This window comes from Panthera leo, chromosome C2 (assembly GCF_018350215.1).
Source record: "Panthera leo isolate Ple1 chromosome C2, P.leo_Ple1_pat1.1, whole genome shotgun sequence".
Classification (NCBI taxonomy): domain Eukaryota; kingdom Metazoa; phylum Chordata; class Mammalia; order Carnivora; family Felidae; genus Panthera; species Panthera leo.
The window spans coordinates 82,856,800-82,875,122 of NC_056687.1; the positions used below are offsets into that span (position 1 = coordinate 82,856,800).

Sequence of the window (18,323 nt, forward strand, 5' to 3'; positions counted from 1 at the left end):
TACGGCCTTGCGCGGGTGGCCCACAGAGCTCCTCCTCCTGAGCCAGCAGGCGACCGGAAACGCCGCTACAACCCACTCACCCCCGCGGCGTGGGAGTCCCAGCCCTCGGACCCCGCCCACGGAAGTCGCCCGAAAACTACAATTTCCAGTCCCCAGCGCGTCTTAGGCGCGGCCTGGGCTTGGACCGGGAGTTTCCTGAACGCCACGCGACCGCGGTCCTCGATCCGGGTCAGCTAGCTGTGGTAGGAGCTGAACAAGTTGAGAGCCGAAGAAACCGTTCATAGGTCTCCTCATAGCGGTGTGAATAGTACACACAGTGACACCCCAGTTGGCTCCGTAGTGGGACAGACGGACGAGATTCTTCAAATCCCGCACTGTGTGAAATCTGTAATCTATATCTACTGCCTCCCCACACACCACATACCATGGCGGAATATTAGCCTGATAACATTCTCCCCCCAGTTGAAGGAGAGTGCTCTAATACTACCTTAAGAATACGATAAATCTTATCCACCTGTGGAGCCATTTCGAGTAGAAATCAATAAATATAGTCCTATACTCCAATGCTAAATTCTGGAACTAAAACCAGATCAAGACAAGGTCTTTGCGCAAACTTCAGTCAGTCTTTTGGTCTTCCTCTCTCTGTTACGATTTGGAAGGTGTGCGAAGGTCACTGTTTATGTCAGGAGTGGTTTTGAATGATACATGACGTTCTCACAGCCTTTTGAATTTGGTAAGGTTATGTCCATTTTACAGAAGAAATCATATAGTAAGTAGTAGAATCAGGATTTGAACCTCGATCATTCAGTCTTCCAAGCTGGTAATTATTTCAAGCAAACCTCCATGTTTCTTCTTCTTCTTGGACCACGTGTATGCATCTAGAAGGTGAAAGAAGAGGAAGCCCCCTTCATCTGGTGGGAACACTTACCATTTGGCCTGGGGTCTTTATTCTGGGTTCTGAGGCATTAAAGAATGCAGAAAATGTTTGTTTAAAAAAAAAAAAAAAAACATCTAGCACAGTGTGGCTAGCTCTGAAAGAATGTTGGCTGAATATTTGTATAGATGTAAAGATCTGAAGCCTATTTTAAAACCTATTGCTTTCAGGGCGCCTGGGTGGCTCAGTCGGTTAAGCATCCGACTTCGGCTCAGGTCATGATCTCACGGTCCATGAGTTCGAGCCCCGCGTCAGGCTCTGTGCTGACAGCTCGGAGCCTGGCGCCTGCTTCCGATTCTGTGTCTCCCTCTCTCTCTGACCCTCCCCCGTTCATGCTCTGTCTCTCTCTGTCTCAAAAATAAATAAACATGAAAAAAAATTTTTTTTAAATAAATAAAATAAAACCTATTGCTTTCTTCACTCAGTGGTTGGATTCTGGGGATGACCTTCCATTTCCATCACCAATGACTAGCTCTGGTCTGCTGAACGAAGTTGGGCAGTCCATAGCTGTTCTGCCTAGTCTATCTGTGGCTTCAAGATGTCCATACATTGTCATGCTTTCTTCAGTCATTTGTAGAGGTATTTCTCCTAAATCTCTCCTTTTTCCATGACTTCCTTCTATCAGATCTCAGATTTTGTCTTTTATACCAGTCCTATCCCAACCAGTACCTTAGAGGAGATGGGGTGATACACACAAAGCACAGGCCATTAATGGCTAGTGCCTCCAGATGAAAAGTAAATGGATGTTTACTGTACTATGTTTCAACTTTTTTATAGTTTTGAAATGTTTCAAAATAAAAAGTTGAGGGGGGCAGGGGGAAGGGGGTAAGAGAACATAAGCTTTAGAGAGCAACAGACCTGGTGTTTAAAACCACATTCTGCCCTTCACTAGCTGTGATACTTAGGCAAGCTCTCTAACCTCTCTCAGGTTTCTGTCTCCATGAAATGTGGGTAATAAAGTATCTCCCTTGTAAGCTGTGTGTTGAAAATGAAATAAGACAATGTATATAAAGTGCCTAGCTTGGGTGCCTGGCAACTGGAAAGGAGCCAATTGTCATTTTCCAACTACCTCAAATCTTCAAGACTGAAATAAACATGGTTGTCCCCTGCTCCCCACTTCCAACTACACAAGCCCCCAATCCTCTCTAGCCAAATATAAATGTCTGCCAATTATTTCCAAGGCCCCGTGATAATATTGATGTCCTGCCTCAAACTTCTTTTCCGTCAAATTGCCCTCCTAGAAACACTCCTTCCTATCATTTGGCCGAACTCCCAGCCTTGTGGCCACATTGCTCTCTAATTAAGGGGATCCCATCACCTGTCCCTTCCTACCACCTTCCTTCAAACTGCATCCATAAGCCACCCATGCTACTACCCCCAAACTCATGGCTTGAGCTATAGAGCTACACATCTTGTGTATGGTTCCACTCCTTTGAAAACCATTCAACCCAAAGCATGATTTACATAACACCAGAAGCGCTCCTGGCAGGACACTGCATTGCACTGTATCCACTGGGTTGCTACATTCTTTGTGTGATATTTCTCAAATAGATTGCATTGTGGCCCTTCTGACTTTTAATTCCCTGGACTGACAGTGGATGTTACAGCCTCCTCTTTTCATAAGCACGGTTACAACTTCCCTTCTCCAGACTCTCACCTTTCATCATGCGCCTTTCACCTGATCATCCTAAACCTTTCACCATTTCTGAACGTGCCCTGCCCCTTCAGGATGATTGGCCTTTTCACATGGCTATTCTTTCTGTATAGAATGCCCTTCACTGTTTTTCAGCTAGCAATTCTCCCATCCTCTGTACTCCCGCTCAATGTTATGTAAGAAGCTTTTCCTGTTCTATTCTTCAAGTTTTTCATTTCTTGCCCCCACCATGCTTCATACATATCTCTCTTTCTCTAGATTCTGAGCTGTTAGAAGACAAGAACTGCTTCTTATTCATCTTTTGCCCCTAGCACCAACCTAATGCCTGGCTTGTGGTAAGCCTTGACAAATATTTATTGAATGAATGAATTCATTTTGCATTCAGCTTCAGGTCATCTTTATGTAAAATAATGGCCCATTAGGAGTCTCTTTGGAGCTCAGAGCTGGGCATCAAGAAACTGTTTGGCGGGGCGCCTGGGTGACTCAGTCGGTTAAGCATCCGACTTCGGCTCAGATCATGATCTCACGGTTCATGGGTTCAAGCCCCATGTTGGGCTCTGTGCTGACAGCTCAGAGCCTGGAGCCTGCTTCAGATTCTGTGTCTCCATCTCTCTCTGCCCTGCTCGCTCTCTCGCTCTCTCTAAGAATAAACATTTAAAAAATTTTTTAAAAAACTGTTTGGATTCTCCATTTGTGAATCATGATAGGCCTACTGAAACTGTTTATTTTATCAGGGACTCTCTTCCAACCTAAAATTTTCAGAATGCTACCAAGTGTGAAATCATATTGTTTGGCATATGTTGCTTTATTGGGCATGAGACTTAGTCAGACTTCTCAATGGGACAGTGTAGGGGATGGCCTAGCACCTTACCAACAACTGTTCTCATGTGTCCACCTGGGAGCAGTATACTTTATTTCCCCTTCCGCCTTAACACATCAGAGCATATCACAGATGCATATTCATCAATTTGTCAGGGCCACTAAGGGTGAAGATTACATCTGTTACCTGATGTTCACCTTGCCTTGCCTCTGGAACCAAGCACCTGCAGAGTGTTCAACAAACAGGTGCTACCTGGCTTAATTTCAACTCAACATGTGTTTAGGTTCCCTGCAGCTGCCTGGTTGTCTCATATGCCTGGCCCAGGGTAGCTAGATGGCATGGAAATGCACCTGCTGGTGATGGTCTGACACAGAAGTGCAGTGACATTGACCAGAAGACAGATGTTTACACATGAGTCTAAACTCAGTCACGACCTAGAAGACTAAATGGTGGTGATTAAGAGCATCTGAGCTCCGAGTCTGACTTTAATGCAATCTGTCTTATCCGACGTTGGAAATTACCTAATTTTTTCCTTAGTTTCTCCACTCGTAAAATAGAGACAATTACAGAACCTTCTTATAAGTTGTTGTGGGAATTTAATGAGATGATTTTAAAGTACTTAGAACCAGCTTAGCAAAATAGGGACTTAGTAAATGAAAGCTGACCTTTGGCCTTTTTGCACATATGGAGCTTCACTGCCACAGTGGCCCACTAGTCAGCATCCTAAAGTGGCCTCTGAAATCAGATGTAAAGGGAAGAGCTGCCAACCCTCTCTCCTCACCCATTATGATCTCTGACATTATAGATCTCATTCTCTGTGCAACACCCAAACTTCACATGTTACTTCCTAATATTTCTGAATATTTGCTAAGCCCATGAATTCACTGCTTAAAACACTAATACTGAACTGGTCCCCACAGATCATCTCATCCAACCCACTGTTTTACAGACTGCTAAGGAAACTGAGCCCTGAAGCAGGCATGAGCCATGCCTAGTGTCACACAGCTAAGAAGTGGCAGAGCTGGAACCAGAACCAGGTCTCCAGGCATGATGGCCCTCTTCTCTCCAGTACACTTTGCTGTCTCTCCCAGAGTCCTGCTTTCAGAGGCTCAGCCATGTTTTCCCTTGGTCTTAGAGATCCTGAGGCCACCGTCTTCCTTTCTGAGCAGGCAGCACCTCCAAGTAACATGACAGGGGCCCACATACAGCTCTTTATGGGGACAGGACACAGACTGTGGGGCACATGTGCCAATATCCAGGGATCAGGGCCTCAGCAGTAATCCCTGCCAGAGCTTCACTTACCCTTCCAAACTCAACAGACACACCTCTGTTTAGACTTTGGAGAGCACTGAGTTTTAAAGGCAACTGTGATGATTCTTTCCACTGTCTTGCTCTGGTTCTCATTTTTCAGACAAAGAAACTGGGGCTCGTGGAGGTTAGAGGGAACAAGCTCAAGCTCCTACAGCTTTCCAAGCTTCAATTTCAATCCAGGCCTCTTTAACGGTAGTGAAGTACTGAGGGTTAGATCTGTAAAATGGAAACTGGAGCACTTATAAAATATGGTTGCTATGGGGATCAGATGAGCTCATGAAGGTGAAACCACCAGTAGAACAACCTGAGGGAAGGAACCATCTTCATCTTTGCGTCGCCCATGCCTGGCACACCGTGGGTAACAAATGTGCTTTAAAAAAAATAATAAACCCATGAATGCATAAATTAATAAGTGAATGAATAAAAAAATGAGGCACTTAGCAGAGGTGCCTGGAACACAAGAGGTATTCAGTAAATGCTCTTTTTCCCCTCCCTTGCTCAGGAGGGTGGCAGCCAGACCCACGGTCTCTGCCTAACTCTTGGTAGGCCTTGATGGGGGTGTGTGGTGGGTAAGTGACTCTCAGGAGTACTGAGGCTATGGAGAAATGCATGTCTTCTTGGCCATAAGCAGAGACAGTGTTCTGAGCTCCAGGGAATGGCATGCTACCTTGGCCAGGGCTTTCCTCCACTGTAGGGTAAGGGCCACCCATCTTCCAAGCTGACCTTGGCCCAGTAGTTACCCAGACTCAGTGTTAGGCCTGGCTGGATGCACCAGTGGAGGGCAGTGGCATATCTTTCCAGTGATGAAGATATGACCACCAGAGAAAGTACTCCACCCGGCCAAACTCAACTTCATTCCATTCTTTCATCCTGACTCTCTTTCTCTGTCTTCTTGGGGGCTTCATATTTCCGTCCCCTGTGTCTGGCGACTGAGTAAATGAGTATCTAGAAGCGTGCCTGGCATATAGAAGGTGCTTGATAAATGTTGGTGGAATGAGTAAATGAATAAATGAAAACAGGACTGAAGGAAGAGACAGGCTGACTGATGTCTGTCTATTTATTTGCACAGGGTCCTACAGGGCCAAGACCCCTCCCTCCCCACCCTCTCCCCTGTAAAAATAAACTCTATCTTTCTCTCTCCCTGTTCTATCTGCTTTTCTGCTTGGGCCAGGGAAGATAGTCATCCCCTAAGACTTGTGCCCCAAGACACAGGAACCAGCATCCCCTATACATACACACCACACATACTTCCCCTGAGCCCAGGGAAACCAGGATGCAGCAGGAGGGCTTGTAAAGGCCCTCAGGCTTCCACTAAGAGCTGAGTACAGTTGGTCTGTCAATGAGGGTTGGCAGGAGTATTGGGAGCAGCAGCATGAGGAACATGGGGTGGGGGACAGCCCCTGAGGGGGAGCTGAAAGGAGCTGAATCCACTCCCAAGTGGACACTGAGTGAGCCTCTGGGAGAAGCATGGGAGGCACACCACCCCAGACCCTGTGTGGTCAGAGTACAGCAGGCACAGCAGGTCCCAAGGCCACCAAGTCAAGTGATCTTAAGACCAGAAGAGGCAGACTCCTTCCTGCGGGAACTGGTGCCCCCCACCCAGGCCTCTTCCAGGCAGGGTGACATGGAAGGATGTCACAGTGAATGGTGGGGGCTCCGCTGGAGGCAGGGGTACCCCCAAAGCAGAGGCACAATGTGGTGTTTGAGGGAGGACCGGGACTCAAGTCACCTGTGGTGAGGAGCTGGCATTTGACCTCTCTAAACCTGGAGCGAACATCCTTGCCCGGCGAGCTGCCCCAGGCCCTGGCAACAGCCAGCCAATTCTCCCCAATCCCACGTCTACCACACCTCACACAGCTGCCCTGGGTTCATGGGAGAGCCGACAGGGCAGCCGAAGTGCCACAGGAAGTCACGGGAGTTGGAGAGAGTACCCAGCACGCGGAAGCGGGCAGGGCTGTGGGGGTCGGTCACCAGCCCCTCGTGAGAGCTCTCGGGTGTGCGGACTGAGCACCACACCTGCAGGCCAGGACAGACACGGGGACATATGGTGTCTAGTGCGGGCAGGGCCACAGACTTGGCTGCAGCCGAGCCATCCCAGGGACGCAAACCACCACTACCCCCAGCCTCTCTGCTCAAGAGGTCTCCAGGCCACACCCAGCATCTCAGCTATAACCCCTTGCTATCAGCACCAAAGGAAGGAAGCATGCCCTCCCTCCCAAACTCCTTGAAGGCCTTTCAGAGGTGCCCTGGACAGTGGGTTGCCCAGATTGGATGCATCCGAGTGGAAGAAGCGTGGACCCCAGAGGCTGCCTGCCGGAGTGCAAAGTACCTTCAGGAGACCCTGAGCAAGGAGACTTGCTCTGCCATTTCCTTTATTCCTGGGTAGCCCTGGATGAGCCACTTTGTCCCCAAGCTTCAGCTGCCTCCTCCACAGCCACCTCACAGGAACGTGGCAGGGATCAATCCTGCTCCCTACCCGCCGCCCCTTAAGCAGGACAGCCTCGCCCTTTGAGATCTGCAAAAGCCTGAAGAGTTCTCCTTCCTCAGGCCTCTCTGCATGCTTTCACAAGCCCCAGCTGAGAAGCTCTGGGCACCAGGCCTTCCCAGACCACCTTCCATACCCCAACTTCAGCCCTATTTCCCAGTCCCTTTCCTGCATGCCCCAGACTTCTAATGACATGCCCAGGAGGGAGCGGGAGAGGGGCAGGCCCCAGGCCTCCTAGGAGGGCAATACCTGGGCAAATCCCACAAAGAAGAGCTGGTGATTGGTGAGCCCCACAGCTGGCAACTGCTGCTCCTCCCCGTGCTTTCTCAGCCACGCTTTGTAAGCCTGGGGTCAGGCACAGGACGGGCAAGGCCATCAGGGGTAGCCCACCACCTCCACCCGCTGCCCATGTCCCCCAGGGTGGGTGAGCCTCAGCCACCAGAGGCCCACCAGGCCACTCACGTTATAGGCAGCCTTAAGTCCCCCGTTGTCAGCGATGTTCTCCCCCAGCGTCTGGCGGCCGTTGAGCCTCTCCCCATTGACCTGGTACTGGCTGTACTGCTCCTCCATGCAGGCCGTGTGATTCCGGAAGGCTGCCAGTGACTCATTCTGCCACCAGGGACGCAGGTTCCCTTCCTTGTCATATTCGCGCCCTGAGAAGAAATAACCTTTGCACCACACCAAGACCAGAGCAGCCTTCCACCAGCCCTAGTCCACAGACTCCAGGGTCCGTGTGGCCTGCTCCCAATATCCCAAGGCCTCACAAGAACCACCAGGAATTCTAGGCTGGAGGGGGCAACTCTGTGGGCCTCTACCTTGGTCATCAAAGGCATGTGTCAACTCATGGCCCATCACCACGCCGATGCCACCAAAGTTCAGGGCCCTGGTAGGTGAGGAATGCTGCATGAGGACATGGTAGGGGAACTTCTGGATCCCACCTCCAGCCCTGCGCTCAGCTCATCCGCAGGCCCAAGCCCCAGGACCCAGCCCCTCCTGCCTCAGACACACTTGGGGTGGTTCCGGGTGTAGAAGGGGGCCTGCAGGATGCCAGCAGGGAAGACGATCTCATTCTTGGTTGGAAGGTAGTAGGCATTCACCGTCTGGGGTGTCATGCTCCACCTGGGAGAGCAAAAGGGAGAGGCTGAGGCTCCTGACTCTCCTGATGCCCCTCCCAGCCCAGCAGCCTTGACCTATCTCCTGCAAAGACCTTGCGCCTCTGGTTGAAATGTCTTGCCACCCCCTTCCCCAGCCCTGGAAATCTCCCCTACCTCTCCTGCTGCCCCAAGCGTCTACAGCCCCCCCATTCTCACTGGTCCCGGCTGGGAGGCTTGCGGAGCTGGTCAGCCATCACCTTAGCAGAGAAATTGTACAAATTCAACATGTTCTGGAAAAAGGAATCTTCAGAGACTTCATACTGTGGGAGTGGTGAGAAGCAGAAAGCAAGCAAGACAACATGTTGGAGAAGATAATAGTCCCAGTTTGGCTACTAATTAGCACCTCTCTAAGCCTCTGTTTCCTCAACTGCAAAGTAAGAGCAAAATATTTAAGAAATAAGAATCACCAATATTTACATACTACCTCCTTCTATTCTCACAACAACCCTATGAGGTAGGTACTGCTAGGGTCCCCATTTTACAAATGAAGACACTGAGGCCCAGAGAAGTTACATAACTCATTCAAGGTTACCCAGTTAGGTAGAAGTAGAAACAGGATTTGCGAACACTGCGTTCCACCCATCCCTGGCCTGTGGCCTGGCACAGAGCCAGCATTTGAACAATGTCAGTTGCCCATCTTGCCTCTGAAAGGAACCAAAAACCACCTCCTTCCCTCCCAGTGTTTGAGCCCCAATTACTGAGCCAAGAATAGAGCCCCCACCCCCGCTCCCCTAGATGAAATTCAGCACTGGTGAGCAGAAGTACTCACCCCGTCATAAACATCATCCAGCTCTTTGGGCTCCAGGATGAAGTCCGGGAAACCAATCATATCATAGATGGCATCTGCCTGAAGAGACTAGGTTAGGGTTTCCCTCCCCAGTCTCCCTCCAAAAAACTGTGTCCTCCATCCCCACCTGAAGATGGCGCCCCAACCCTTGCTACGGCTCACTTTCTCCTTGGCTGCCCGGCGGGTTTTCTCATCCATCCAAACCAGCTGCCCCAGGGCCTCCTCGAAGGCACTCCGGATCTCGCTGATCATCCCCTCAGCCTGCGAGGGAGCAGGCACAAGTCGGCTTCCACTCACACTGATGCGTTCTTTCTCCCTGTCCACCCTAGTGTCCCATCCCTGTCCTTCCAGGGGAGTGCCCAGACTCTCGAAATAAGGCTGAGCATCTTGGGAAGATGAAAAGGAAACACTATTTGTGAAGGTGCTGAGATGGTGGGTGGCTCTTTTTCTCATTGATCAAGAATTTTAACTGACAATAAGTTAACTGAAGAAATATAATTTAATACAGTACATTGATTTTTATCTGAAAATGAAAGGAAGGCATTAAGAGCAGAAAATTTGGGAAATTAAGGGCATCCAGGTGGCTCAGTTGGTTAAGTGGCCAACTCTTGATCTTGGCTCAGGTCATGATCTCATGGTTCGTGGGATCGAGCCCTGCATCGGGCTCTGTGCTGACAGCATGAAGCCCACTTGGGATTCTCTCTCTCCCTCTCTCACTACCCCTCCCTACATGCGTGTACATTCTCTAAATAAATAAAGAAAACTTAAAAAAGAAAAAGAAAAAAGAAAATTTGGGAAATTGAGAAAAGTTGAAGAAGAATATAGACCACTTATAACCCCATCACTCAGAGATAAGCCCTCTTAACTTTTGATTATATACTTTGAATGTCTTTCCCTGCCCAGGTATACATATATAACACAGAATTATATTGTGTAACATACATATATTTTGTAAGCTACTTCTTTTCACTTAACACTATATCATGAGCTTTAAGGCTGCCTCACAACCCACTCTAACCACAATCTTTCTTCCAGTCCCCTATGATTAGACATTTAAGTTGTTTTCATTTTCACCTATTATAAACCACCCTGCAATAAACAGTCTTGTAGATAATACTTTAAGCACATTCATTATCATCTCCTAATAAATAATAAGTATTATTTTTCTAACTGGAGAGGCAACATAAACTCATTGCAGAACATTTGGAAAATACAGAGAACTTTAAAGGACAAAAAGAACCCCTCAATCCCACCACCAAAATACTGTCCATTTATTGATGAATTTCCTTTCAGTTTTTCACCCCCTCTATGTACACACATGAACGAACAGTGAATTTTAACTAAAACAAGGGGTATTATTGGAAGGACCTTGAAGACTCACAATTTCCTTGCTTTGCCGGTCAAACGTGGCCTTCACAAAGAGGGAGCCCAAAGCGAAGCCAAGTGCGTCATCCGTGTTGGAGATACAGGTCTGCCACCTTGGTGTGCAGGACTGTAAGGGACAAAGAGCCAGGCCTCCCAGAGATGGCTATGCTCTCCGTCTGGGCTGCTCTCCTCTCTGTCTCTGGGGCCAGCCCTCTCAGCTCTGAACAATGAAAGCCTGGGTTTGGGGAGCTGCCGTCTCTCCCTCAGACTCCGGGGAAAATAAAGGGCAGAATGGAAAAATGTGCCAACCCCAGCAGCAAAACTGCAGGAGGAACATGTGTGCTGCCTACTCCGTGCTCAGTACTCTCCTCCTCTTAAGTTTCTAAGAGGCCCACTGGGGTCCACAAGTTTCTTTGCTCATATCGCAGCCTTATATCCAGTCAGTCCCTCATGCAAGAAACCTGCAAAAGTCACCAGACTCCTCCATCCCCCACCCCTACATTCAATCCATCACCAAGGCTACCACTTCTACTTCTTAGTCATCTCCCCTGTCCACCCCATTGTCACTTCCCTGCCCTACAACACTCTCACCTCCAGCCCAAGATTGCAGTCACTTCCTAACTAGACACTCTGATTTCATTCTCATCCCTCTCCCCCTCCCGTGACACTCCCCTCCATCTTCCATTTAGCTTCCAGAAAGACTACCCGATACACAAATCTAACTGGGTTATTCTTCTGCTTAAAATCATCCCATGGTTGCCCATTACTGAAAGAATTGAGGCCTGACTTTTTTTTTTTTTTTTTTTTTTTAGGTGTGACTTCTTAATGGAACATTCAGGTCCCTTCAGGGACTGCCCCAGGCCCACCTCACCCCCCTCAGCCTCTCAGCTGCCCCGTTTGCAAGCTCATACCAGAGCACATGCAAACCCACAATGCTCCTTGCCTCTAGGAATTTACACATGCTATTCTTTCTGACCAGAGTGCCCTTTTCCCTTGCTCCTTTGGTGAACTACCTCAAACGTCACCTCTTCATAAAAGTCTTTCCTAATGCTGCCTCCTCCCCCAGGTAGAATGTACTATCCCTTCCTCTGTTCTATAGCACAAAGTTCTTTCACACAGTGTGAGCACTTACCACCCCAAAATACCATGTTTGGTTACGTGTCCATTTTCCCCACTTAATGGGGTATCTTGAAACTAAGAACTGCATTTATTCATCTTTTTAACCATCATCATCAAAGCTGAATGCCTCTACGTACCATGTACCGGGTAGGTGCTTCACTTACATTAACTCAGTCCTCAAGACAACCCTACAAGGTACTCCTGCTTCACACACCAGCAAATGGAGAGTCAGAGAGGCTGGGTGACATGCCCAAGGTCCCATAGGCTAAAAAACGGAGGAGTTGGGATTGACACCCAAGTCATCTTGATTCCTACTCCTGTGCTCCATACTATACCATGAGGCAAATGGTGCCTGACAGTCAGCTAGGCTGGACTGGAAGGTGGGGACAGAGTCAGAAAGCCCACCTTCTTGGTGCCATAGAGGGTCTCCAGCAGCTTCTCTTGTGCAGACTCAAAGCGGTGGTCCAGGCTCGAGGTTGTCTTCTGCACCAGGTTCCAAATCAGGTAATTGTTCAGGACACTGGCATCCAGAGCAGACATAAGGGAAGGGCAGGTGGGGTACCATTTTCACCCCCAATCTGCTCCATGAATGTGCAGGCAACGGAAGTCCTGAGAGGCATATGCAGGAGCTGTCCCAGAATCTCTCTCTCTCCCCTGGGACCACACACCTGCCTGCAGAAGTCAGTTTGGAGAAGGTGTGGGAATAAAGAGCACAAATGGGCCCCCTGAAGCCTCACCCGATGGGAATAGCCTGCAGACATTCTCTTTTGATGTTTGGAAGGTCCAGGACCTTGTCAAATGCTGCTCTGTGTCTGGCTGTGACAGTCCCCCATGCCCAGTCCCTGCCTGGACCTGCATGGAGCTCTGAGTCCCACCTCCCACACTCTGGGCTCCCCCCAACCTTGGCTCTGTGTGGTTGATGAGCTCTGACACCTGCTGCAAATAATCCTTCCCATACACCACCACGGGCTCAGAGTCACCCAGCTCCAGCGGTGACAGCAAGAAAGATAGAAACTCCAGCCAGTCCATGGAGGGTGCCAGGGCCTACAAGCAAAAAAAAAAAAAAATCTAAAGCCTCCTTGCCTACACTCCTGGCTTCCAGCAGACCCCTGCCCCACTGATATGCTGGAGCCTGGGAGCCCTTCTCATTACCATGGCAACATCTATTAGCTGCTTGGTAGCCCCTTCCTATAATAAACCCTTTTCCAGGCCTGAGCACTCCTCAGTCTGGGAGCCCAATCAGTTATTATACAAGAAAAAGCACTCTATGTAATACTCAGCGGGGGCATAGATATTCAAATATTTTCATAACCATCGATAAAATACCACCCAGAGTCCCTACATAACTGGTCTCTCCTTCCAGAACCCCCCCCTCCCCCATCCAAAATCTCCATAATCCAACTAAAGTGTTGATTCCTGGCAACTAAAGGAGATGCTTCCAAATTTCTTCTGATTGTTTTGTGGACATCTTGTACAAATTGTTATAGATTTTTAATATAATCCCTCTATGCATCCCCAGGCAACATGAAGGAGGACCAAGAGATGTCCTAGTGAGAGGTGGCCTAAAATGGACACCACTTTTCTTTCCAGGATAGTAACAGTGCAGCTGGGAAGCTCACAGAAGCGAGCAAATGAGGAACCGATTGGCTGCCTCAGAAAGATGACAGGAAGGGAAGCTGGGAGGTCTGCCCCAGGGCCTGGCCCCTCCCAGCTGTCTCTGTTCCTCCCAGGCCCCACCTGCAGCTCCGCAATGCTCATCTTATGATAGATCTTCTCCTCATCCCGCCGCTGGTCCTGGGGTACTGTGATGTTGGCCAGTTGAATCTCCAGCTCCAGCACCTGTCGCATCTGCTCCCGTGTAGAGGCTGGCCGTCCACCCAGCAGCATCCCCAGCTCCTCCATGTAGTCCAGGTAGGCAGTAAGCACCTGTCAAGGCCCTGAGTCATCCTCAGAGCCCAGCAACAGGTCCTGCGCAAGGCTGAGAGGGCCTGTTCTGGCCCCCACCTCTGTTTACCATCTCTTCTGCGGATTCTCCTCACAGAAGCTTTCTTGGACGATCCTGTTTTATTTCTGTCATACTGCTTACCAGTACCTGCTAGGATCTTGTTTATTTATTTGCACGCTTGTTGATCAGTTATTTCCCAAATGAGAAGGTTAGTGCAGGAGAGCACTGTTCCAAGTTACAGCAACTTAGTCACCCTTCTACCCCTAGGGCCTAGAATGGGGCCTACCACTGAACAAGTGCCCTGTAAATATTCATCCAGTAGATAGACATGCTTCCCACACTGCTCTGCCTTCTTATTTCCTAAAACCCTTCTATTTTTCCAGCACATCAGTGACCACATGTCTTCACTTAACAACTGAGTGGACCCCATGGGGAATTTAGTCACAGTAGCTTTAATGGCCTTCCGTCTCCCATCCAGCCAGGCCTCAACCTTGCTGCTTTCTCGGCTCCCCTCTAGTCTCTAAGGGGGAGAAAAGAGCAGAAAAGAAATACATATGACCACATGTAAACACACGTATCAGACTCTGCTAGGGTTCTATAAGTGATGTGTCCTTTTTCCCCTCTCACTGCAGCTCCATATAGTGGGTATTAGTTCCATTTTCCAGATGGGGAAACAAGCTTGGGAAGGTTACATGACTTGACTCATATCACAAACTAGCAGATGGCAGAATCCAAATGTGGCTCAGGCCTGACGGTTCCAGGGCCGGTGCCCCAGCACTACCCAGGCCCAGGAGGCACTTGTGTTGCTTCAGCCCCTGCTGGCACTTGAGCTGAATGAGGTAGGGACTATTTTCTCTCTTCTCCACTGTAGTCTTAGGCTCTAGCCCAGCATCTGGCACGTAGTAGGTGTTCAATAAATATTTGTTGAATGAAAGGATGAGAACCTGCAAACAGACCCTCAGCACCACTCAGCACCAACTCCCTGTGGCCCTCCTCCCAGGGCCCACTCCTCACTCCAGCCCTGAAGCCCCACCCTGAGCTCCCTTAATCACCAAAGGCCGTCTCCTCTTCCACTCTATTGAAAAGTTTTAAAATCCATTAAATATCCATTTAATATCCATTCCCTGCACCTCAAAATTTCTTTCTCCCACCTCTCCTCTCCCTTGCTGCTGATGTCAGAGGAAGAGATTTGAGGACCAGTCCCAGTCATCCCAGGTCCTGAGGGGAATGGTTGACTCAACCAGTCACCCTGACTATGCCCTGCCCCTACCCACCTCACTTACCCCTTTCTCACCCTACCTTTAGCTGAAGATTTATCCTGAGACTTTCCTGAACCCTGATTTACTCCTAAGTTTTTATCCTATGTGAACCTTTTATGCTACAGCTTCCACTAGATGCTGGCACAGACTTCCTACTCGAGACAATCCAGCAACACACTGAGAGCCAAACTGAAGCTTTCTCCTGCCAGTTCCTGGTTGTTGTGGTTCTCTCCTGAATTCTCAAAATTCTCTCCTCTCCTGACTCAGGTGATGTCAAACCACATATCTGTTCATGCCACTCCCAATGTGGTATTTTAAAAATGTATATTAAATTATTTTGAGGGACAGAGAGAGAGAGAGAGAGAGAGAGAGAGAGAGAGAACATGAGCAAGGGAGAGGCAGAGAGAGAGGGAGAGAGGGAATATCCAAGCAGGCTCCATGCTGCAGCACAAAGCCCAACACGGGGTTTAATCCCACGAACCGTGAGATCATGACCTGAGCCGAAACCAAGAGTCTGACACCCAACTGACTGAGCCACCCAGATGCCCTGCCAGTCTCAGTTTTGATGAGTTTCCTTTTCTATTTCTTTTGGAATAAGTGCTAAATCTGACCCACAGGGGTCATGCACAATATGAATCTACATACCTGTCCAGAAGGCCTTGGCCCACTCCCCTCCTACCCCTCTCTGGTCCATCAATAGGTTATATGCCTCCCCACCTCACAGCCTTTGCATAAGCTTTTCCCTTTGCCTAAACCCTCTCCTTTCACTGCAGCCTGCTGTTACCCTAGGACTAGGCTGGTTCCCTGTGACGCTCAGTCTCAGAACACTGTGCTTCTCCTCTGTGACAGTCCCAGCAACTTCACACAGGAGAACTGTGCACTGAGCCATTTCCTGTCTCCTCCCCCACCTAGAGGCCAAAGGCAATGTCTTGCTGACCACATGCCAGGAGGAGGGTCTGCCTGAGGAATGCTCAGTGTTTGAAAACCAATGAAGGGACAAATGACTCTAGCAGTTGTTTTACTCCACAGCAGTCTACCTCACTGGCTGTCTTTCTCCCACTGCCCTTAAAATACAGGGATATTCTTCTTTCCCTTCTGTATTCTACCTCTGCCTCTCACTTCTCCTAGGCCTTTATGTAGGTTTTTAAGGAGATGGCCCTGAAGTCCTCGGCTCCCTCCAGCCTCATCCTGTCTCCAGGACTCCACCCAGCTTCCACAGCTGCCTGCTGACCTTTCCATCTAGACATCTAGACATTGTCTGGATCCTTCACAACCACACATCTAAAACAAGTCGTTCCCACTCTCTGAGTGTCTGTATAAGCTTGCATCCCCCCTCCCCAAACAAGCACCATAGGAGGTAAATGCTATGATCCTCACTTTACAGATGAAGAAACAACTTCCAAGAGAATTTAATCAACTTGCACCAAGCCGCAGGGCTGGGATTAAAATCGAGGTCTGACCTCAAAGTCTGCCCTTTTCCTGTGATGTAACACTGTCTCCTTTTCCCCAACGTGCCCTGATCTTGTTCTTCTTACAGGCACCCCTGGTTCTCCAAGGACCGCTCCATTCCACCATCACTCAGGCTTATAGACTCATCTGTCTTTACCTCTTCCTCTTTCTACTCCTTTCTCCAAACACCCAGCCACCAGCAACTCATGATTTCCACTAGGTCATGTCTCTTGCATCCTGCCCTTCTTAACATTCCCTCTGCCACTGGCCACATCAGGGCCCTTACAGACTCAGAGCCTGGAGTGCAACTGACTCTTAACTCATCTCCAGGCTCCCTCTCTTGCATCTACTTGTCACACCTCAGCCAGACTGGCTTCCCAAAGCACTGCTCACTGTGTTGCTCCCTTCCTGCTCTGGAGCATGCAACAGCTCTCGGAGACCTATACAATGAACCCAGTGTGGCATTCCAGGTCCCCTCTGTAACTAGTTCCTACCCACCTGTCCAGCCCCTCATCTGCTCTGAGCTCCACATTTTGCCAAGCTGGACCCCTTCTCATGGTCCAAAAATGCCTTAGCCTTTCCTTCTTCAAGACTTTGTTTAAACTATTCTCATTACCCAGCATGCCCTCGCCCACTCTTAGATATTCTACAGGGCCCGGCTCAAACGCAATCTCTTTGGAAAGCTCTGACTACCTGAATCTCTCCTGAGGCCTAGAGACCCTCTTTTGAACCTGTTCTTAGCTATCTAGGTCCATAAAGCCATCTACATTGAAAGCTTTGTGTGACAGTGGCTCTGGAGGTACATCTCAGAATTCCCCCATTGCACCTGGCACATAGTAGAGGCCTATAAAATGTTTCCCTAGAAGAATAAAGGGGAGGAAGGAAAGAAGGGAAGAGGGAAGGGAAGGGAAGAAAAAAAAGAGGGTGGGAAAGAGAGGAGGGAGGGAAGGAAGGATGGAAGGGAGGAAGGAAAAAACTGAGGGAAGAGTGAAGGGAGGAAGACGGAAGGAAGGGTAGTTGGCTCACTAGGTGACAGGACAGGTTCACCTTCCCCACTATGACCCTTGGCAAAGGGGAAAGTAAACAGGAATCAGCCCAGCTCAACAGAGGGGTGGGGTTGGGTGTTCTAGGGATGCTCCTTACTTTCTCATTGGCGGTCCTGTTTAGGTAGTAATCTCGAGAGGGGAGAAAGAGCCCAGATTGGTCCACCTGCAATAGCAAATGAAGGGAGTAAGCCTTCCCCACACACATACCTGGACTCTTGTGCAGGGGTGGGGGGTGGGGCCACCCCAGCCTGCCTGTCATAGGGAAGGGGAGTCTGGGTCAGTCAATGGTCCATCAGTCCCTCTCAACCCTTCTCCAGAATGGTACCTGGATAACATTGCTGTTAGAACTCTTGGAGTCGGCACTGACATAGACAGTGAAGAAGGGGGTGGCTCTGTAGGTCCCTGCTACTGCCTTCAGCACTTCCATGAAGTTATCCTGGTCCCAGGACCCCGTGATGTTCCAACCACCAATCTGGGTAGAGACCATAATGGAAACTATGGCACAGAGGCCCCCAAAGCTTATCCTCTCCCAGGACCTATCCTGACCTCCCCCAGTGGTCCTGCCTTGTCAATGAGGTCTCGCAGCGGCTGGGCTCCCAGCTCCTCAATGCGCTCCACCTGCAGACAGGATAGGTAGAAGCGCTGTGTCTTCCGCTCCGCTTCGCTGCTTGAATTGAAGGTGGTGTTTTCTGTGGGGTAGATCACATTTTTCTGTGGGGTGGTTGACAGCTATGCTATCTAGTGAGAGGGGTCCTGGGCCCTTGCTTGGTCCCTCTCCCTGCCTTGTTAAGGGGCAGTCCTCCTAATGTAGACTCAGGAAGACCATCTGAAACCGCCAAGCGTGACTTCTTCTCCCCTGTCCATGGAAACCCTCAAAGATCTCTAAGCTCCACAGACTCCCTCGTGCCTGCCACACCTCAACAGTGATCCAAGCAGAGTGAAGAGAAGAGTCCTTTCGTTATAGTCAGAGATCTGTCCCCTCAAAGCCATCTCCA

The 18,323-nt window shown here is 49.4% G+C and overlaps 1 protein-coding gene across 2 annotated transcripts in view; it reads right to left on the reverse strand.

Annotated features, from left to right (window-relative positions):
* Positions 1 to 5,862: 5,862 nt before the first annotated feature.
* LOC122198342 (EEF1AKMT4-ECE2 readthrough transcript protein) overlaps positions 5,863 to 18,323 on the reverse strand; it is a 32,295-nt gene continuing 19,834 nt past the window's right edge. For both annotated transcript variants that reach the window (XM_042902954.1, XM_042902955.1), the window contains exons 5-19: positions 17,893 to 18,017; positions 17,654 to 17,800; positions 17,426 to 17,491; positions 13,367 to 13,555; positions 12,531 to 12,673; positions 12,035 to 12,149; positions 10,527 to 10,637; positions 9,308 to 9,406; positions 9,128 to 9,205; positions 8,515 to 8,618; positions 8,213 to 8,323; positions 8,020 to 8,087; positions 7,667 to 7,857; positions 7,454 to 7,549; positions 5,863 to 6,735 (exon numbers count right to left, since the gene is read on the reverse strand). In XM_042902954.1, the coding sequence (XP_042758888.1) occupies positions 6,559 to 6,735; positions 7,454 to 7,549; positions 7,667 to 7,857; positions 8,020 to 8,087; positions 8,213 to 8,323; positions 8,515 to 8,618; positions 9,128 to 9,205; positions 9,308 to 9,406; positions 10,527 to 10,637; positions 12,035 to 12,149; positions 12,531 to 12,673; positions 13,367 to 13,555; positions 17,426 to 17,491; positions 17,654 to 17,800; positions 17,893 to 18,017 (1,820 nt within the window). In that variant the 3' untranslated portion in view covers positions 5,863 to 6,558. The remainder of the gene's footprint in view (positions 6,736 to 7,453; positions 7,550 to 7,666; positions 7,858 to 8,019; positions 8,088 to 8,212; positions 8,324 to 8,514; positions 8,619 to 9,127; positions 9,206 to 9,307; positions 9,407 to 10,526; positions 10,638 to 12,034; positions 12,150 to 12,530; positions 12,674 to 13,366; positions 13,556 to 17,425; positions 17,492 to 17,653; positions 17,801 to 17,892; positions 18,018 to 18,323) is intronic.